At 51.4% G+C, this 18,592-nt stretch overlaps 2 protein-coding genes across 18 annotated transcripts; one reads left to right on the top strand and one right to left on the bottom strand.

Moving 5' to 3' along the window:
- Window positions 1-1,024: 1,024 nt before the first annotated feature.
- On the bottom strand, window positions 1,025-13,626 carry Bag6 (BAG cochaperone 6). Of its 17 annotated transcripts, none has more exons than XM_032888419.1 (26): window positions 13,353-13,625; window positions 12,581-12,701; window positions 10,376-10,493; window positions 9,794-9,990; window positions 9,501-9,554; window positions 9,265-9,339; window positions 8,115-8,353; window positions 7,631-7,760; window positions 6,839-7,036; window positions 6,317-6,569; window positions 5,999-6,076; window positions 5,778-5,885; window positions 5,544-5,656; window positions 5,373-5,460; window positions 4,689-5,038; window positions 3,895-4,186; window positions 3,583-3,752; window positions 3,359-3,412; window positions 3,136-3,238; window positions 2,928-3,052; window positions 2,629-2,775; window positions 2,462-2,521; window positions 2,215-2,358; window positions 2,031-2,138; window positions 1,473-1,619; window positions 1,025-1,191 (listed from the first exon to the last, which is right to left on the bottom strand). In XM_032888419.1, exons 2-26 carry the CDS (start codon window positions 12,686-12,688, stop codon window positions 1,096-1,098), a joined length of 3,555 nt encoding a protein of 1,184 aa, XP_032744310.1. In that variant the 5' UTR covers window positions 12,689-12,701; window positions 13,353-13,625; the 3' UTR covers window positions 1,025-1,095. The 17 variants fall into 17 exon arrangements, with proteins under 17 accessions (XP_032744310.1, XP_032744306.1, XP_032744307.1 ...); XM_032888415.1 differs by lacking the exon at window positions 13,353-13,625 and adding an exon at window positions 13,198-13,344; XM_032888416.1 differs by lacking the exon at window positions 13,353-13,625 and adding an exon at window positions 13,198-13,344 and having other exon boundaries at window positions 5,373-5,457.
- A 1,234-nt stretch (window positions 13,627-14,860) lies between these two features.
- On the top strand, window positions 14,861-18,373 carry Apom (apolipoprotein M). The gene is made up of 6 exons (XM_032888980.1): window positions 14,861-16,085; window positions 16,351-16,505; window positions 16,772-16,851; window positions 17,155-17,253; window positions 17,439-17,537; window positions 18,236-18,373. Exons 1-6 carry the CDS (start codon window positions 15,972-15,974, stop codon window positions 18,259-18,261), a joined length of 573 nt encoding a protein of 190 aa, XP_032744871.1. The 5' UTR covers window positions 14,861-15,971; the 3' UTR covers window positions 18,262-18,373.
- The last annotated feature ends 219 nt before the right edge of the window (window positions 18,374-18,592 follow it).

Below are 18,592 nucleotides of genomic sequence, written 5' to 3'. Positions count from 1 at the left end.
AAGCTTGACTGTCCTTGAAAAAATGCCTACCTTTTGGGAGTTGGGGGGGGGGGGGTTGCCTTGAAGCCACCATTCCCTTTATTACTCTTGGCACCAGGCTTTTCATTGCCTATGCTTCCTCAGGTCCTAAACAGGACATTTTGTATTTCCTTCCTCAGCTTGCTTATTTCCATGTCTGCACTATGACCCAAGCACGCATCAACCAGTACTAGGCTGTCTTTTAAGTTTAGTCTCAGGCAGATTCCTTTTTTGAACAAAGACAGAAAGCCACATTTTTCAGTATGGTATCACAAGAATGGTCTGTAGGCCACATACTAAAACCAGACCCCTGGCCCCAATCCAATGGCCTTCAACCACTGTCTTCTATGTTCTTAGCGTGGCCCATTCAATCACAATGCATTCAGCTGCTTTCCTAAACCAAAGTGCACATTTCTCCAATCAAGGTCTATCTCAGGAATAGTACCAACTAATGACCTAGCTTGGGTTTCTAGTGTGGTGAAGAGGACAGCCACTCAAACATTTAATTGGGGCTGGCTTACAAGTTGAGAAGTCTTGTCCTTCAGCATGTACTAGAGGAGTCAAGCTTTGTATGTCTGGGTCAACTGACTTGGCTTCTGAACCTCCAAGCCCCACCCCCTAGTGGCATTCTCTAAATATCGCCACCTGCTGTGAGGCCATTGCATTTAAACCACCTTAGTGTCACATGGCCTCCCATGTTCCTGACTTTCTTTGACACGGAACTTGGTTATCAGGTCAGATTGCAAGGGCTCTGAGGGCTGGAATCAGGCAGCAGAGGCTCATGGGCGCCATGAAGCTGCTTCAACTGAGAACTTAAGTACCGGTTTTATATAAAAGCTCTAAACAGGCTGTATACACTCCGTAAGGAGAGGATGATACGTATGTGTAGCTAGGCGGGTCAGTTTTTTTTTTTTTTTTTGGGGGGGGAGGGTCCCCAAAGCTAGGTTTCTATGGAAATGTTTTGAAGAAATGTGTAAAAAGGTACTCAACACTACCAGACAAAAGGAGCCAGGAAAATCCGACTTTTATTTCTTAAATACTGTGAAGGAAGGGGGAAATGGTCCCCTGGTGAGAAAGCTAGGGGTCATCAGCAAATGCCCGGTGGGCATTAGGGAAGCGCTGGGGGCTGTAGTTGGGATCTTCCTGCAGTCGTTTTTGAATATCAGACCGGAGCTACAAAGAGAAAACACAAGCCTGTCAGGAGCCCTGATTTAGACCTATGATCCCAGAAAGCACAAAGACCCTAACCCTTAAGAAATACTTTCCCCACCAGCCACGCTGGCAAGCCCAGTATGAGATTGCTAAGCCTTCCCAAATGCCACAAGGAAAAAACCCTGACCATCAATGGGCAGCCCCCACACTACCAAGTCATCTCTGAATAGATCCAAGGAAGCAGGAACCTGGCCCAACCCCTCCCAATAGACCATCCCTATTCTGCTGCAAAGTGGGGGCACCTGCTGCCTGTAGCTCTCCTGAACCTCTGGTGCCTCCAGGTCCCGGCTCAGGCTCTCGGGGCTTGTCAGGGGCCGAGCTCCGGCTGCCTTAGCTGCCCGGCTCACTGCCTCTGAGAGTAGCAGCTGGGGGCCCTCACCCTGCATTGTCTGGGGGACAGGTTGAGAGGGAAAAGGGGATCAACATCAGACCCAGTGCCACCACCCAGTTCACCCTTTCCATCAGTTAACCAGTGTAGACTAGTAGAGGGCAGGGAACAGCCTGCACATGGTTCTGACAGCAAAGAAGGCACCAGCAGGTCAAAGCACCTGGGATTCAGAGCTAGCTACTCTCCAAGACAAAGCCCACCTTACACACCTAATCACCTGGGAGATGACACAGCTGAGGAACCAGAACTGCCAGAAAACAGTACGGTGAAGACCCATGTACCAATGTACCAATCCTGAACAAGCCTGACTCACAAGCAGGCTTTCTAACTAGATGAAGAGACTGAACTACAAGCAAAAGCTTCTAGCTCAACAAGGGTGCCTGACAGAGACACATCCGCAGCAGAGACCAACCTTTCGTCTCTTGGCAGGCATGCCACTGAGGTAGGCATCACTCAGGGGCGGCTGAGGTTTCACCTTCCGCTGGCTCTGAATGTCCTGCTGGATAATAGGGACCCATTCCTGGGGAGGAGAGGATTTGACATAATTCCCACAACTTACAGCTCTTGAACCCACTGGATACCATCCTGCCACTTACAGGGGGGACTGCAGCTGCCCAGGGCTCTGCATCGGCTGAAGCTCCATCCTGTTCGTCTCGGGAACCTCCTTCAGGAGCAGGGGGTGGACCTTGGGACATGGCTTCTTCTGCTGTTGTTCCAGGGGCTGGGGAAGCATCCTCTCTCTGGAAGGCATGGAACAGGAAGGCCCAGACTTCAGAACTCTTTGCCCCAAGCCCCTCTGCTTCCAGCTATCTACTCCACATTATTTGCCTTCTCAAGCAGTACCTGAGGCTCAGGGGAAGTTCTTTCTGCTCCCTGAACTTCCATTGGCTCTTCAGGAAGTGCCTGTGAAATTGGTCAAGGAAATATAAGGGGTGTGGTGGAAGGGGTCAGTCCAGTCCATCTCTTCAGTTTCTTCACATCCCAACACCACCCACTATCCGGTCCCTCACCTGAGGAGGATCACCAATCCTGCGCACATATCTGAGGATGGCGTCGGGACCCACGGGCATGTGCTCCAAGACCACCTGAAGCCTGAGTCCCATCATAGTTGTCAGCCAGCTCACCAAGGATGGATTCACCCCACGAGACATGCGGCGCTGAGGGCCAGAAAGCAGATTGACCACATAACTCTCAACCTGCTTTTGCAATCTATTACATCCAGGGCAACAGGTAGAGTGTTTGGAGAAGAAAATTAAAACCCACAGGATATAATAAAAAAGCTGGAGACCTAGAATTGGGTGGTACTTACAATTCGGCCATTGATGACAGCAGCAAGCTCCATTTGCTGGCCCCCCAAGCAGTGCAGGTTCAGGGCCAAGCATTCAAACAGGCCCTGGTTACATAGCTCCAGCAGCCGGGCTCCAAATCCACTGTCTGCAGGGAGGATGGGAGAGGGCACGTGATTCGGGCAGTCCTGCATGGACAGTGAACTAGGCTTGGCTGGCCCCCAGCCTGACCTGTACAGTGCAGCACGTGAGCAGCAATGCTGTTAAATTGCTCCTGGAGAAATTCTAAATTTGTCCGGATGATATCCACACCTGGCTGAACCTGCACCAAAGACTGAGACAAGACACACCAAGAACCCCAACTCAGTACCTTAAGATCTAAAAGGCAGAGGCAGCAGGGACACCCCCGCTTCCCTACCCAAACACAGGAAGGACGCACACACAGGACACTTACGAAACTCTCCCGTACATACTCTTCCAGCCCCGTGATCAACGTGTGGGTTGCCATCTGTAGGGAGCATCACAGGTCAGCCTTAGCCCACAGCCTTCAAGAGCCTCACTCCTACCCTACAACTGCAAGGCTTGAGCTGAAGCACAGCTAACACTGACTGACAGGCAGGAGGCAAGAATAAATAAAGGTGGGAAGGAGGAAACCCCTGGGTCTGGGCTTTCACTCACCCGGATGTTGCTGGACGTGGGCTCCTGGCCACCCAGGTAGTGCTGGTGGAAGAAAGATCGTAGCTGTGGCTGGAGCCGCTGTAGTGGCTGGAAATGGCCATGGAGAAGCATCACCACATCCACCATGGAGAAATTCTGGCACAGAAGAGAGAGCAGAGCTCCAAAGAATCCTAGGGAAAGGGGCGGAAGTGAGAGATTACCTTACCTCCTTGCCTAGCCCCACACACCATCAGTGAATCCCATCTTACTAGCAGAAAGGCCACTATCTCCCCAGGCTATTTCCCCAAACTGTAACACCCACATTTTGCTTACCAAGGGCGCCATCAGCCCCAGGCTCAAAGATGTTGCTGGATCCACTGAGGCGTTGGATGAAGGCAGCAATGCTCTCGCTGCTGCCAGCACGAGCCCCCAGGGAGCCCAGGAGGGAGCTCAACACACCCTGCACCACTGAGGTGAAGAACTCTGGTGGCAGGCTCTCAGGACCTAAGCCCCCAGGACTCGCTGTCCCACCAGAAGGGGATCCTGGGGGCGGTGTGGTCTGCTGCTCTGGAGCAGGAGGTGGGGGTGGAGGAGGTGGAGGGGGTGGAGGGGCAGCCTGTGATGCCTAGAAGGGATTAAGAATAGAAGACAAGACCACAGGGTCAAGAATGTAACACTGCACTGTGGACACAAAACAGCAGGCATGTAGGAAGGTGAGGGAGCTAGGTTCTGATGCTGACTTTAAAAACAAACAAAGACCTAGTTTACTCCTATATTTACTGTGTATGGGCGTTTTGCCTTCCTGTATATCTGTGAAATGTATATGCCTGGTTCCCACAGGGACCAGAAGAGGGTGTTGAATCCCCTGGAATTGGGGTTACAAATGGCTGTGGACCACTATGTGGGTGCTAAGAATCAAACCCAGGTCCTCTGCAAGAGCAGCAAAAGCCAGTTCTAACCTGAGCTCCTTAGGACATGAATGGACAAGTCACACCAGAGCCGTGACAGCGCTGGCTGTTGGCTCAGCAGAATCATCTCTAAGAGCCGTCCCTCAGCAGCTACAGGATGACAACTGAATGCTACTGTTCTACTGGTCTGGAGACAAAAAGGATGGTACAGCCACTCACCTGCAAAAACTCAGTCATGCCCTGGAGAAAAGCAGGAACTCCAGGCACTGCCACAGTGATGGTGGGAGAAGCCAGGCTTGGGCCCCCAGCCCCTGGCCCTGCAGGCCCCAGCAGATTTCCCAGGAGCTGAGAGAACTGAAGATCAGCCGCAGAGGGCTGAGGAGGTGGAGGCTGGGCAGGACCCCCAGGAGCAGGGCCGGCTGTGGTGGCTGTGTTGGTAGTGCCAGCACTAGCTGAAGCAGTGGCCGGAGCTGGGGCCGGAGCTGGGGTTGGGGCCGGGGCCGGGGCCTGTGCCTGGGCCGTAGCCGGAGCTGAAGCAGAAGCCGGAGCCATTCCTGGAGTCCCCTGGGCTGTCAGGAACCAAGAAGAGTACAATGTTAACAAGCGCCACATTCTAGCTGCCTCGTTCCCGTCACGTCTTTACAGCAGGAGAACAAAGACTAATATTTTATAGGGTCTAGGGGTAACCAGTGAGCAGGACAGGGAGGGCCACCAAGGACAGCTGCCTGAATGCTCCTTTGCCCAGGCTAACTTACAAGTTAAGTTTATAGGCTAGGATGTTCTTGAACTCAGTTTTCCTCTAGTCCCAGCCTCGCAGGCGCTGGGTTAAATAAAGCGTGCGCTGTCATACTCAGTGGCAGCTGCAGATAGCTGACGTCTGAGCTAGGGAAGGACAGGACTCACCCACAAGAACAGGCTGCATGAGAAGTTGCCCCACAAGGCCGCTCACCATCTGGGCCAATGAAGTGTTTGTACCCAGCCCAGCACCCTGCTGGGGGACAAGAGGATTCAGTCTTGTCCTTCCAACAATCCACCAGGATTTCCCCACTGGTACTTCCCCCAACCCTTACTCACTAGAGCTCCAGAGACTGGAGGGCCTCCAGGATGGGAAGGCCGAGCCTGTGGAGGAGTGGGTCGGGCAATCACCACCCGAGTTGGTGCTGTTGGGAAGCCGGGCACCTGCTGTCCTGTGTGTAGCAAAAAGAGAGACCAAAGAGAGCTGAGGGTTCAGTCCTTACCTTCCAGCAGACAATACCCACCACCATGAACTATGCCCCACCTCCCAGTCCTCCCCTTCCAGGTCATTACCTGCGGCCGCGGAGGCAACAGCTGCCACCATGGCCTGATGAGTGATCTGGTGGGCGACGGCGTGCATGAACTCAGGGGGCAGGGAGGGCAGCTGGATGAGGGTGGAGCCTGGGGGGTGGGTCTGATGTAACCTTGAACCTGGACCCCTTCAGCCCACCCACTCAGCCCTACCCCTTTGTCTACCCGGAGCTCTCGGCCTACACTGATAACCTCGTTCTTACCCAGGCTCTGTCCATGACCAGGAGGTCCCAGGGGGCCAGTGGGAGCACTGGGCACACCTCCAGGCTGCGCTCCGGAGTCTGAGCAAGGAAGACGGAAAAATGTGGCAATGTAAGGCCGGACCAAGGTTTGGCTTTTTCCTCTTGTTCCATCCACCCTTCATGCCTCCAAAACCCTGTCCTTTCCCCATGGCAACAGGAGGCTGAGTTCCCTTCACATAAACCCAAGGCCAAAGCACCTCCTTCATGCCCCTCCCACATAGCACTGGCCTTCTCTCCCTGCTCCTGCAGCTCTTTTCTGCCAGTAATGTCCTCACTCACCTTGAATGTTCATGTGCATCATGACCACAGGTTCCACACTCTGGTGGGAAATCCGGATGACCCGTGGATGGCTGGTGGCTGGTGGTGGTGCTGGCCCTGGTGGGGGAGCTCCTTCCGTTGATGAATCAACAGTGGCAGAAGATGGAGGAAGGGATGAGGCCTGGCCAGAACCTGGGGATGCTGCCTCTGCACCGGGAGCTGGTGGAGGCCGAGCCCCGTTGCCTGTCATGGTCACAGTAGTCCCCACATTGATCTGGATGAGATGGACAGACAGAAAGATGTGAGAAACACATCTCTGCCTGGAGAGTCACCTGTAAAGACTACAGCTTCATCACCACAGCTTTTCCCCAGCTTCTTGCTCAATAGCCTCCTAGCCATGTGGGTCACCCTCCTGTCCCACACCCCATTCTCCCAGCAGCCATGTGGGTCACCCTCCTGTCCCACACCCCATTCTCCCAGCAGCCATGTGGGTCATCCTCCTGTCCCACATCCAGATCTCCCTCCAGTCAGGCTTACACCCACCTGAATGGGAATGGCTGCCTGCTGGAGCACCATGGGAGTCGTGTAGTGAGACATAGGCCGTACCACATGCAGGTGCCGTGGGGGTGCACAGGCTAGATTACAGCGCAGATCAGACAATGCCACGAAAGTGTTGCCCAGTAGCCGCAGGCTCTCCCCCACCAAGTTAATCAACCTCTGGTCCTCTTCGCGGCCCTCATGCTGTGCCCAGGTCAAACCCAGAAAAGCATGAAGTTAAGAACAAGGTTGATTGCCTTCTGAGACTATGCCATGTCCCCTGCCTTCAGAAGCTTCTGCATCAACCAAAGCTTTTCCAGGAAAAATTTCAAATAAATTCTATTCAGCACACGTATGGAATTTCCTATAAAACATGCCAAAGGTTAAGCAACCACCTGCAACTCTTTCCCTTCTCTACATTTCCTAATGTGTGTGAAGGACACGGCGGACACACACTGTCTGTCACCAGCCCCATCACAGGGGGACGCTCTCCTACCAAGGAGGATTCTGTGCTAATACTGAGGACAGTGAGGGACTCTGCATCTCAACCTGCAGCTTTGGATACTAGGAGAGGAAAGCCATTAGAAGGCTTACATTGGGGGCTGGAGAGATAGCTCAGTGGTTAAGAGTGCTGACTGCTCTTCCAGAGGTCCTGAGTTCAAATCCCAGCAACCACATGGTGGCTCACAACCATCTGTAATGGGACCTGGGGCCCTCCCCACTTCTGGTGCAACTCAAGACAGCTACAGAGTTCTCATATACATAAAATAAATCTTTTAATTAAAAAAGAAGGCTCACATTGTTATTGTAGTCTGTAGTGGCAGCAGCACCCAGGACCTCACAGTAGCGCTGCAGGAAGGGCTGAAGACGGCGTTGCAAGCGCTGAAGCTCCTGGAGCACCTCCACGTGCTCTGCAGGGGAAGGGTGGCTGTGGAGACACGAGGGCACTGAGTGGAGGCTGTCCTCAGAGACCCTACCATCCCCAAGGATTCCCTCTGCTCTCCTAAGAGCATCCAAGAACAGAAAGCAAAGTGCTCCCCTCCCCCAGCATAGTCCTGTGCAGAGGAGGCAAAGGAGCTCACACCCAGACGAGGCCTCTGCAAACCACACTCCGGGGGCATCCAAGATCTCACCTCTGCTAGACTGCCAGTCCTAACCGCCTTCATCTACATTAGCTGACCTCTGACCCCACAATATACAACTACAATACCCTCCCCTAGCAACCACTCTCCTCTCCTCACAGCCTCCCTCCAAGTCCCCAAGGGCTCCCTGTATCTCTCACTTGGGTGCATTTGTCTCTGGTGCGGGTGCTGGGCCTGCTGGAGCGGGGCCAGAGGGTGGAAGCTCTGGAGTCTGGGTTGGGGGACGTTCCTCCATTTCTTCTGACTCCATGGGCTCTCGAGGAGGAGCTTCACTTTCGACTGGCTCTGATGTTTGTGAGTTCAAAGCTACTGTCTCTGAGGCCACAGTCGGAGTCTGCGGGGGTGGCTGACTGGCCTGTGCTTGGGTTCCCCCTCGACACTGAGGGTGGAAGAAGAGTCAGACACCAGAGCAGAGTAATATTACTGTGCTGAGGTTTATGCAGACGAAGAGTCAGGGTGGAGATGGCTCCCCCGAAGCAGGGAGATGCATTCCCACCACTGGCAGAAACTCGATGCGCAGTTAATATCTACAATGCTTACAGAGTAAGGAAATGCTCTCCTAGATTCCACAGAGAGGAAACAGTCACAGGTTGCAGCCACAACACAAATGACAGAAGTAGAACACCGCTAAACTGAACACACGACTTCAGTCCCAGCACTCAGGAGGCAGAGGCAAGCGGATCTTTGTGAGTTTAAGGCCAGCCTCATCTACAGAGTGAGTTCCTGGACAGCCAGGGCTACACAGAGAAACCCTGCCTCAAAACCAAACCAATCAACCACCAACCAACCAACCAACCAAATAAACAAAAAAAGGAAGGAAATTTGAAAATTGCAGCATGCGGCCACCCATGATCCCTCACACCTATACTCACAGCACTTTGAGAAGAGGCACTAGGGGGCACACTGTGAGTTCAAGGACAGCCCAGGATAGTGTAAGTAAAAAAAGGGGTGGTGGTGGCTACTTCAAGTGATGGACATCTATGACATCATCTGGCAAGTCTGAAATGAACGCTTCACACAGCAGGGGTCGGAAGGATTGGCAGCAGCACAGAGCAGTGGCACACCCTGTAAGTCACTTGAGAAGCTGAAGCGAGCAGGCTGGAGTAATGAGACAGCCTCACAAAGATCCTATCTCTGCCTAGGAGAGCTACAGAGAAAACCCCAGACTAGGAAGGCAGCAGACTCCTACAGCCAATGTGGACATTGCCAGGAATGTTCTTACTGCAAGACCGTGAGAGGAGAGGGGAGGAACACAGAATAAACTCTAGCCTACCAGACTTGCCCACTCACCTCCATCCGGGACAGTAAGGTCTGTATATCCCTAATCATGTGCTGAGCCATCACCAGCCGTACCCGGGGCTCACTCTATAAGACAAGAAGGATGTTCACGACAAGTCTGAGAGAAAGTCTCAAGCTCCACAACATACTAAGCCAGTTCCCAGGCATCTCCTCAACCAGGTCCTCCCCCACCTCATGGCCTCCTTCTCCCAGATCCCCTTCCCTGACCCTCCCAGGCCCCTCAATACCTGAATTGGGGCCTGTTCCATGTTGATGTGAACGTCCACAGCAGAGCCGTCACTCTGGGGAAAGGGTAAGGGAAGTTGCTCTGGGAGAAGCCACACACTAAACTTCACACTGCCAATTCCTTCCTATAGCCCTACCCTCCTTTCTTCAAAATCTGAGGCCAGTATAGGTCAGTGCTTGCCAAACCCAACACAATCTCTCAAGACGCCTATCCTCCAAGCTCCCTGCCGCTGCCACAACCAAAGCTACTCTTCCCAACAAAACCCTCCCACGCACGTAAGAAACACAGGCTCACAGGAAGATTGAAGGTTCCAACCATGACATAACTGTTGGCATTCCGGTCATGACCAGAGGCCCCAGGGCCCCGAGTGCCAGGCAGGGGGCCCCCACCATGAGTAGCTGAGGCAGAGCCTGGCCCAGAAGATGCTCCAGAAGGTAGCTGAGTCTGAGGAGGAGCCCGTTCCACCAGGTGGATAACCTTTCCCCCAACATCTGCAGAGGAAGAGATACACAGCAAACCTTCTAAGTACATAAAAGGGAGTCCCCTGGACAGCAGCCTAACCCTCAGCAGCCCCAGCCCTTACTGTGGTCCTGACCTCAGCAGCCCCCAACTCTTACTGTAGTTTTTGTTTTTAACATTCATTTATTTTATGTATGTGAGTACACTATAGCTGTCTTCAGACACACCAGAAGAGGGCATCAGATCCCACTACAGATGGTTGTGAGCCACCATGTGGTTGCTGGGATTTGAACTCAGGACCTCTGGAAGAGTGCTCTTAACCACTGAGCCATCTTTCCAGCCCCTTATTGTAGTCCTAGACCTCAGCAGCCCCCAGCCCTTACTGTAGTCCTGGACCTCAGCAGCCCCAGCCCTTACTGTAGTCCTGGAGCTTCTTGTCATCTTGTAGAACCCGGCCCTGGTAGATGAGCCGCTGTTTCTCGGAAGGGATGCTGACAGAGGCAGCTATGTGTTCCTTAAACTCCTTTACATTCATCTGAAAGGAGAGCCACGAACTGATATCAGAAAGTGAGAGAAGGCATGAAGAGGGGCACACCTGACTTCAGAAGCCGACGTCAAAGTCAGTCTCACTAGCCAACTCTAGCAACAGGCCAATGTCTATTGAGTTCAAAAAAAAAAAAAAAAAAAAAAAGAAAGAAAAAGGGTCAGGCTAGAAAAATGGCTCACTGGCTAAGCGCTCATACTGACCTTGTAGAGGACTCCAGCACCCGACACTGGGCAGCGGCTCACTGGTAAATACAGCTCTAGGAGACCCAGTGCCTCTGGCTTCTATGAGCATCTGTACCCAAAGGCAGAGGTACACATCCCCCACACCAACACACAATTACAAGTAAGTGGGACACGGTGGTGTAGGCCTCTGAGAGGCAGAGGCATGTGAGTCTCTTGTCAGTTTGAGGCCAGCCTGGTTTACATAGTGAGTTCTACAATAGCCAAGGCGATGTAGAGAGACTGTCTTAGATTTATTTAAAACAAAAACAAAAACAAATAGCAACAACAGTAAATAAATAAAACTAAATCTTATAAACAAGAAGCCAAATAGCTCTCTCTCCCTTTCTCCTCTGTGGCTCACTATCTAGAGATAGTCGTGGTCCTTTTCTAAAAACAATAGCAGGAGTTCATGGCTGTAATCTCAAGGCTAAATGCAGATAGGCACTGTAGCAGAAAGCCTCTAATCTCAAGGAAGCAGAGGCAGATGGATCTGACTGTGAGGCTAGCCATGACTACAGAATAAAACCCTGACTTAAAACACAAAATGATGGGCTAGAGACATGGCTCAGGGTTGCTCTTCTCTTGAACAGGACCAGAGCTCAATTCCTAGCACCCACATAGTAGACTACAATTTCCTAACTTCCACATGAGGAGAAGGCCACAGGTTGCAGGATTTGATATGTTCTTCTGACTTTCTTAGGCATCAAGTGCACAGAAGGCACACATATACATTTCCAGACAAACATATTGCAATACAAATTATTATAATCTGTATTGCAAATACCAATACAAATATTTCCATTCACATATAAAATAAAAACAAATAAGGCTTTTTAAAGGAATTGAAAATACACACATCCCAAAAGAACCATCACCACCAATGGTAAGTAATACGGGGGTTGGGAACCAGGTTCTGGAAAGGTAACTAATGAAGAAGGTCAGAAAAGAACACGTGGTTCTATACAATTCAGTAGTAAGTACTCTATGCTAAGTTCAAGGCCCAGCAGGCCACACACACACACACACACACACACACACACACACACACACACACACACACACAAATAAATGTTCTAAGACATTTAACTATGTAAGACCCTACTTTACAAAAAAAAAAAAAAAAAAAAAAAAGATGAAGCCAAGGCAGATGTGGTAATCTACAATCCCATAATCCTCTATCACAGTATGTATAATCCTAGCACATAGACAGTAAAGGCGAAATGGTCAGAGGCAAAGGCAGCCCCGCTATGTGTCCCCACATCCCAAAAAGACACATCAACCCTTGGTAACAGGCAGAATTAACTATCACACATATCTACTCACAAAATCTACGTGGCTTTTTAAATATCTGCTTTAGAAAACCACAAAAATGACCTGCCCATGATGGTGTCTCAAAGAATTATGCAGGAAAAACAAAAGATAAGCGTGGCCACACTGAACTTAGCTCAAGACTCAAATTATGCCTCAACTATTGGCGATTCTACTTCACCGTGTATGGAAGCAGGTCTCTGTAACCTATAAAAAAGAACAGACACACCATACTGGTCTGAGGTCCCCCTGTGTTGTGTCTGGTCCCAAAGGCCAGAGCCATGCCTGTCCCTTTGGGCTGGAGGTCTGCACAGAATAGGTATAGAGTTCTCCTCTGTACCTCCCATTTCTGAGTTCTGTCAAGGTGAGGACAGGCTAAACAAAATCTGCCTCACTCAACGGTAACCACACCTCCCAGCTCAATAGGAACGTCAGATGTCCTACAGAGTAAGGGACAAAAGGGTCAATGACAAGAAAATCAGGCTCATCCTTCACAAGACAAACGAGCAAAAGGGGTGTCATCTCTACAAAGTACTGGTGTCTCACCTGGGCCCCCACAATAAAAGTCCGAGTCTGAGAGTCCAGGGTCTTCACCAGTACCTCCAGGCTGTCAGGCTCCTCCATAGCGGTACTGGTACTATCACTCGGCTCCATGGCCGACAGCTCTCTAAGGAAGAACGAGGAAGGGGGGGGGGGATGGTTCGCTGTCGGTCGCGCTGTATTTTATACACCCGGAAGCCTCTCTGGACCCAATCTCCGCCCCAATCCCTTGAAAGTTTCACATACACAAGCACATATATTCATCCTCCTCCTCATCATCCCCCCTTTTTGATTCGGGGGCACAGGAATAGAAACACAAAGGGTATGAGATCGACGGCATAGGGAGATGAAGGACGAGAGGTGGGAGGGGCTCTACAATGCCAATCACAATAGGGAGAGCCAGTTGGGCTAGGAATCGGGGAAGCAAGCACGAGACCGACCAGAGACCAGTGTCATCACCGGTCGCGACCGAGCAAGCGCCCGAGAGATCGGGAAATCCGGGGACAACGCGGGGGGGGGGGGAGGGTCGCGCTAGACTCGGCAGAGAAAGTAGCTTCGCGCACGCGCGCCACCACAATCGAACCCGCCTAAATCACCACAGACCCAAGACCACCGACACTCACGGGAGGCTGGATGGGCTCGCTGACCGCCCCCTCCTTCCGCCTCCGTCTTTCGTCGGTATTCCAGCAACACGACTTAACCAACACGCGGCCAAACACATACAAACACATACACAGCCCACCACCCTGTGGCTCCGCCCCCGACTTCCCCACGGTACCGTCACTTCCGGTCTCCCCCAACCTGGCACCAAGGGCCACTTCCGTTTCCCCGATAGTATTTGGGGATCTCGAGGCGGTACTTCCGGCTCCCCCAGTCTCCCCCGATTTACTTTCGTGGGGCACGATGAGAAAGTCCACAGCCCCGAGCAGTGAGTTTCTGGGGGGCGAGACGGGCCGGGGCCGGCCTAGATGGGAGGGAGCCGACCACCCGGAGGAGCCGCCGCCGCCGCCGTCGCCCGGGGGACCGCACTGCGCCTGCGTGAACCGCGTACGCGTGCGCACACTTTAAGTATTTCCCCGCCCCCCCCCTCCGGCTGTGTGCGTTTCTTCCCTGCTCGCGCGGTTGTGCTACCCGACCGGGGTGTCTACTGTAAACGCCTGAAGAAAAATTACTGGGTGGAATGCTGCACCTTCCTGGAGAAAAGAGTCTGGGATTTCTGCGTATTGCACCTCGTTAATCAACGTTCCTATCTTGACGGACATAGAAATTTACAGGCACAATTCTAACTACCCAAACCTCTGCAAGACCTCTGGTCCTCCCGTCATTCCTGCTCTTCCGGAAGCCACTCTTTTCCGTGGACGGCTTGGGGCGTTCCGCGGGCTGTATTTGCTTGTGCTCAAGTTTAGTTCCTGGCGGGATTAGGGTAGTTGGACGTTTTGCAGACTTTGGCCGTCCTATTGGTCTTTGATTGAGAGCACTATGGGAGTGCCATGTTTAAGGATAACTAAGCATACTGCTTTTTAGGAGCTTTTTTAAAGAAGTGAAAGAAAAAAACGGGTGCCTTAGGGATCGGATTGAAAGACAAGGACAAGACTTTTGAGAAAGGAGATTGAAAGGCCAGCCACCGAGGGAGTTAGTTGAACAGGGTGGGACGGTTGTTTCTCTACATTCTTCCCCACTTATTCTTAGATGCCAATACTGATGAGAGTTCCAGTAAGCATTGTATATTGAGACTTTTATATGCTGTTTCAGTGTTAACTCTGAATTGCCCGGAACCCATAAAGACAATGTACCCCACACCACCACCCAGGGCAGGGTCGTGTGTCACTCTACTAGACTGTATTTACGTTTTGAGGTTTTTTTTTTTCCTCCGAGACAGGATTTCACTATGTAGATCTGGATGTCCTGTAACTCACAGAGATCCACCTGCTGGGATAAAAGAACTTAAATATTTTTTAAAATGCTTTTCTGGGGGGTGGTTGTATGGCCTTCGTCTGTCACAGCACAGCGCAGGTGTGGAGATCTGAGAGAAAATGTGCTCTTTCACTGCGGGGACCTGGGGATCAAAGTCAGGTCCTCTAGCTTGGCTTGCCATCCGCCAAGCACCATCACTGCTGGGACACTTCCCTAGACACACATTTAGTATTTTATTATAAAGATTTCAGGGGCTGGAGAGATGGCTCAGCGGTTAAGAGCACTGAGTGCTCTCCCAGAGGTCCTGAGTTCAAATCCCAGCAACCATATGGTGGCTCACAACCATCTGTAATAGGATCTGATGCCCTCTTCTGGTGTGTCTGAAGATAGCTACAGTGTACTCATACACATAAAATAAATTAATAAATCTTTAAAAATCACTACCAGAAGTTGCACCGATAACGGACGGATATTTGCTTCAGACTTGATGTAACATGATCTCATTTAATCCCCTGAGACTAATGGGTTGCCCATCCCAGAGATGGGGGTAAAAAAGAAATAGAAATTAATACAATTGTCCCAAGAGACTAGATTGTTGTTACCACTGAGTTTGCTTGGTATGCATAAGTTCCCACATCTAAGAGTCGAGTTAAGGGTTAGACCCACTCTTAATACTAGGGTTACACTTCTTAACCATTACAGTCTAATAGAATGTCTTCACTACTACCAAAGTCTGAATAAATGCGAACCCATTTGTCAGTGAGCTTTCCCCTCCTGTGTTCTTACTACTTCCCCTACCTACTATAAGATCACAAGAGAAATTCAAGCTGGGTGAAGTAGCACAGCCTTTAATCCTAGCAATTGGGAGACAAAGGCAGGCAGAAGATTTCTATGCGTCCAGCTGGCTTACATAGTGAATCCCAGGACAACCAAAGCTATATGGTGAAACAGGCCCTGGAGACTGGCTGGTGCCTGTTCTAACATTATCAGCTTGCAGTGCAGTAGATTGTTTGCGAAGCAAAGCTGTTTTCCGTTTGGCTTTTTTTTTTTTTTTTTCTTTAAATGTCTTCCAGGATTAGCTAGTTCCTGGCAAACAACTCAGATTCCAAACTTGCCAAGTGAATGAATGAATGACCTAATCCAGTCACTCCTCTTCAGTGCTTCCCATCACAGCAGAGCTCCAATCAGATACAGTTTGGAAGACTCCAGGTTTCTACTGTAGGGTTCAGTTTTCCTCCTGAGTCCCTGGTTGTGCCAGGGTATATTGTAGAGTGGTTGCATTCAGAAGGAGTGGGGGGGGGGAGGCCCCAATGCCATAGTTAATCTAGGCTTGGGTTGGAAAACAAAGTTGAAGTTACTTATTAGCAGGTTAAAGGGTCAAGGGTCGAGGAAGGGGGCTGGAGGCAGAGCGGACTGAGCAGCCAGCAGAGAACAGTTAAGGTAGAGGTCCCCAGAACTGCACAGCGCCAGGTCTCCTCCCAAGATGTTCCACCAAGTCTGGGCAGCGCTGCTCTATCTCTACGGCCTTCTCTTTAACTCCATGAATCAGTGCCCTGAGCACAGTCAACTAATGACGCTGGGAATGGACGACAAAGAGGTACGGACTGAGGGAAAGCCTATAATTATAGCTGAAAGTCTTCGGTTGGTGGGCAACTCAGGAGGAAAGCATGCTGGGTAAGGAAGGGAGGAAGAGGGTGTGTAGAATGCACTGGTGGTTCCTCATTGCAAACAATGAAGGCCACCAGTACCGCTAGCCCACCCCCCTCCCCACGAGCCTTGCTCTGCTGACGGATGGGGATGTTGGATGGATTTTGCGATGCACCCAGTAACTCATCCTTTCCCTTCCTTCACTGCCTCTCCAGACCCCAGAGCCCCACCTGGGCCTGTGGTACTTTATCGCTGGAGCGGCTCCCACCATGGAAGAGTTGGCAACTTTTGACCAGGTGGACAATATTGTCTTCAACATGGCCGCCGGCTCTGCCGCAAGGCAGCTCCAGCTTCGCGCTACCATTCGCACGTGAGTGACAGAGGCACCACTGGGTGTGTTCTCTGCCCCGACTGTGAACAGTCACCCCACCCAGAGTCAGGCTCCATCATTCTCTGCCCACTGAATTCCACAGCATCACAGGTCGCTTCCTGGAGACAGAATGGGCCTAGCTGTCTCTTGGTGGCTCGAAACCCAAAGAGCTAGGGCGTGGGGAGGAGAGAAGGTGGAATAAAGTTGTTACTGTGGGGCTGGAATGACACTCAAATCTTCCTATCTTGACACTGCCACCTCTGCAGGAAAAACAGGGTCTGCGTGCCCCGGAAATGGACGTACCGCTTGACTGAAGGGAAAGGAAACACGGAACTCAGAACTGAAGGTTGGTTCCACCAGACCTCCCCTCACCTCCCTGAGCTGTTTCCCCCCTCAGAATTGGGGCTTGAACCTAGGACCTCCTGCATGCTAGGGAAGCCATCACTAAACGTTTTATTTTGAGACAGGGCTTCACTAAGTTGCCCTGATGGTTGTTGAGCTCACCCAGAGCATTGAATGTGGACAGGCCTTGAATGAGAAACCCTCCTGCCTCAGCTTCCTGGGCAGCCGGAATCATGCTCCTCACTAGAAGGCCTGATTCAGTGGGTTTACACCTGTCCTCATCATGATCCTCTCCTGATCCCAACAGGGCGCCCAGACATGAAAACAGACCTCTTCTCCATCTCATGCCCAGGAGGAATCATGCTGAAAGAGACGGGGCAGGGGTACCAGCGTTTCCTCCTCTACAGTGAGTGGGGATACAAGGCAGCAAATGTCTGAGGGAAACTGGAAGGCTAAAGAGCCTCCCTAGATGGGACTCTTTGACCTCCTTTCAGGACAGGGTGGGCACTTCAGCAGGTCTTCAGGGAACTGGGAAAGGCAGGGCTGAGAAGCAGGAACATTGACTGGCTTGCGTGTTCCCTGCCCTTCCAGACCGATCGCCACACCCTCCAGAGGAGTGTGTGGAGGAATTCCAGTCTCTGACGTCCTGCTTGGACTTCAAAGCCTTCTTAGTGACTCCCAGGAATCAAGGTGAGAGGCTGAAGTCTCCCGGAAGAGGTCTGGGAGTCACCAAGTCTTCTGTGGGTAAAGAGCTGTGTGAGATGTTGGCAAAGGCCACGGCCACAGGCAGACATTATCAGAGTGGGCACGCCGGCCCCTCTAATTCTCATGGGCCAGAATGGCTCCAGGACTTGTGTGGAGTCAGGAATATTGATTGGTGCACAGTTGCAGGCAGGTGGCAGAGGTGGAAGAATGACCACAGGTTGGTTTGAAGCCAGCCTGGTATACACGTGAGTTTCAGGACAGCCAGGACTACATATAGTGAGGTTGTCTCTCAAAAATAAAAATGAAAAGAGGAGAAAGACAGGTTTCTGAGATTTTAGAGCAGCAGTCCTCAACCTTCCTAACACTGGGACCCTTTAATACAGTTCCTCATTTGTATGATGACCCCACCACCACCATAAAACTACTTCATTGCTACTTCGTAACTGTAATTTTGCTACTTTTATGAATCCTGTAAATGTAGGGTATCTGGTGCATAACCCCTGTGAAAGGGTTGTTTGATCCCATCCCAAAGGGGTCATGACCCACAGTTGGAGAACCACTGCTTTAGATGAAGGGAGGAGAGAGCCAGATATAATGAGGAAGGGTCTCCTCCCTACTCCAGTACCAACAGCACTCCTCCCCTGGACTTCCACCCTCTTACTCTCTCCCTCCTCCCACCACAGAGGCCTGCCCGCTGTCCAGCAAGTGACCCGTGACTCCACCTGTGTCCTGGACAGGCACGATAGGAGCTGAGCTCTGAGGGGAGAAGCCGGAGACTCCCGCTCCCTCTCATGGATAATAAAGATGAATTGTCAATCCTCCTCATCTCCTGGGTTTTGTCTGCAGATGCCAAAGACATTTCTCCATTTTTGGTTCTTTTTTTTTTTTTTTTTTTTTTTTTTCCGGAGCTGGGGACCGAACCCAGGGCCTTGCGCTTCCTAGGCAAGCGCTCTACCACTGAGCTAAATCCCCAACCCCACATGTCTCCATTTTGATCCTTCCCTCCCCCACATCGAGACCTGCACCACCTCAACTCCCCA

This window comes from Rattus rattus, chromosome 18, assembly GCF_011064425.1.
Source record: "Rattus rattus isolate New Zealand chromosome 18, Rrattus_CSIRO_v1, whole genome shotgun sequence".
In the NCBI taxonomy this organism is placed as follows: domain Eukaryota; kingdom Metazoa; phylum Chordata; class Mammalia; order Rodentia; family Muridae; genus Rattus; species Rattus rattus.
This window is presented reverse-complemented; position numbering and strand designations above follow the sequence as displayed.

Bases quoted from the DNA above. Each gene is read 5' to 3' on its own strand.
- Apom (XM_032888980.1), top strand. From the start codon at position 15,972: ATGTTCCACCAAGTCTGGGCAGCGCTGCTCTATCTCTACGGCCTTCTC. The intron at 16,086-16,350 runs GTACGGACTGAG...CTGCCTCTCCAG, and splicing joins TGGGAATGGACGACAAAGAG to ACCCCAGAGCCCCACCTGGG. The intron at 16,506-16,771 runs GTGAGTGACAGA...CCACCTCTGCAG, and splicing joins CTTCGCGCTACCATTCGCAC to GAAAAACAGGGTCTGCGTGC.
- Bag6 (XM_032888415.1), bottom strand. From the start codon at position 13,295: ATGTGTTTGGCCGCGTGTTGGTTAAGTCGTGTTGCTGGAATACCGACG. The intron at 5,886-5,998 runs GTAAGAACGAGG...CCCACCCCCCAG, and splicing joins TGGTCATGGACAGAGCCTGG to GCTCCACCCTCATCCAGCTG. The intron at 2,776-2,927 runs GTAAGTACCACC...TCTGGCCCTCAG, and splicing joins CTGTCATCAATGGCCGAATT to CGCCGCATGTCTCGTGGGGT.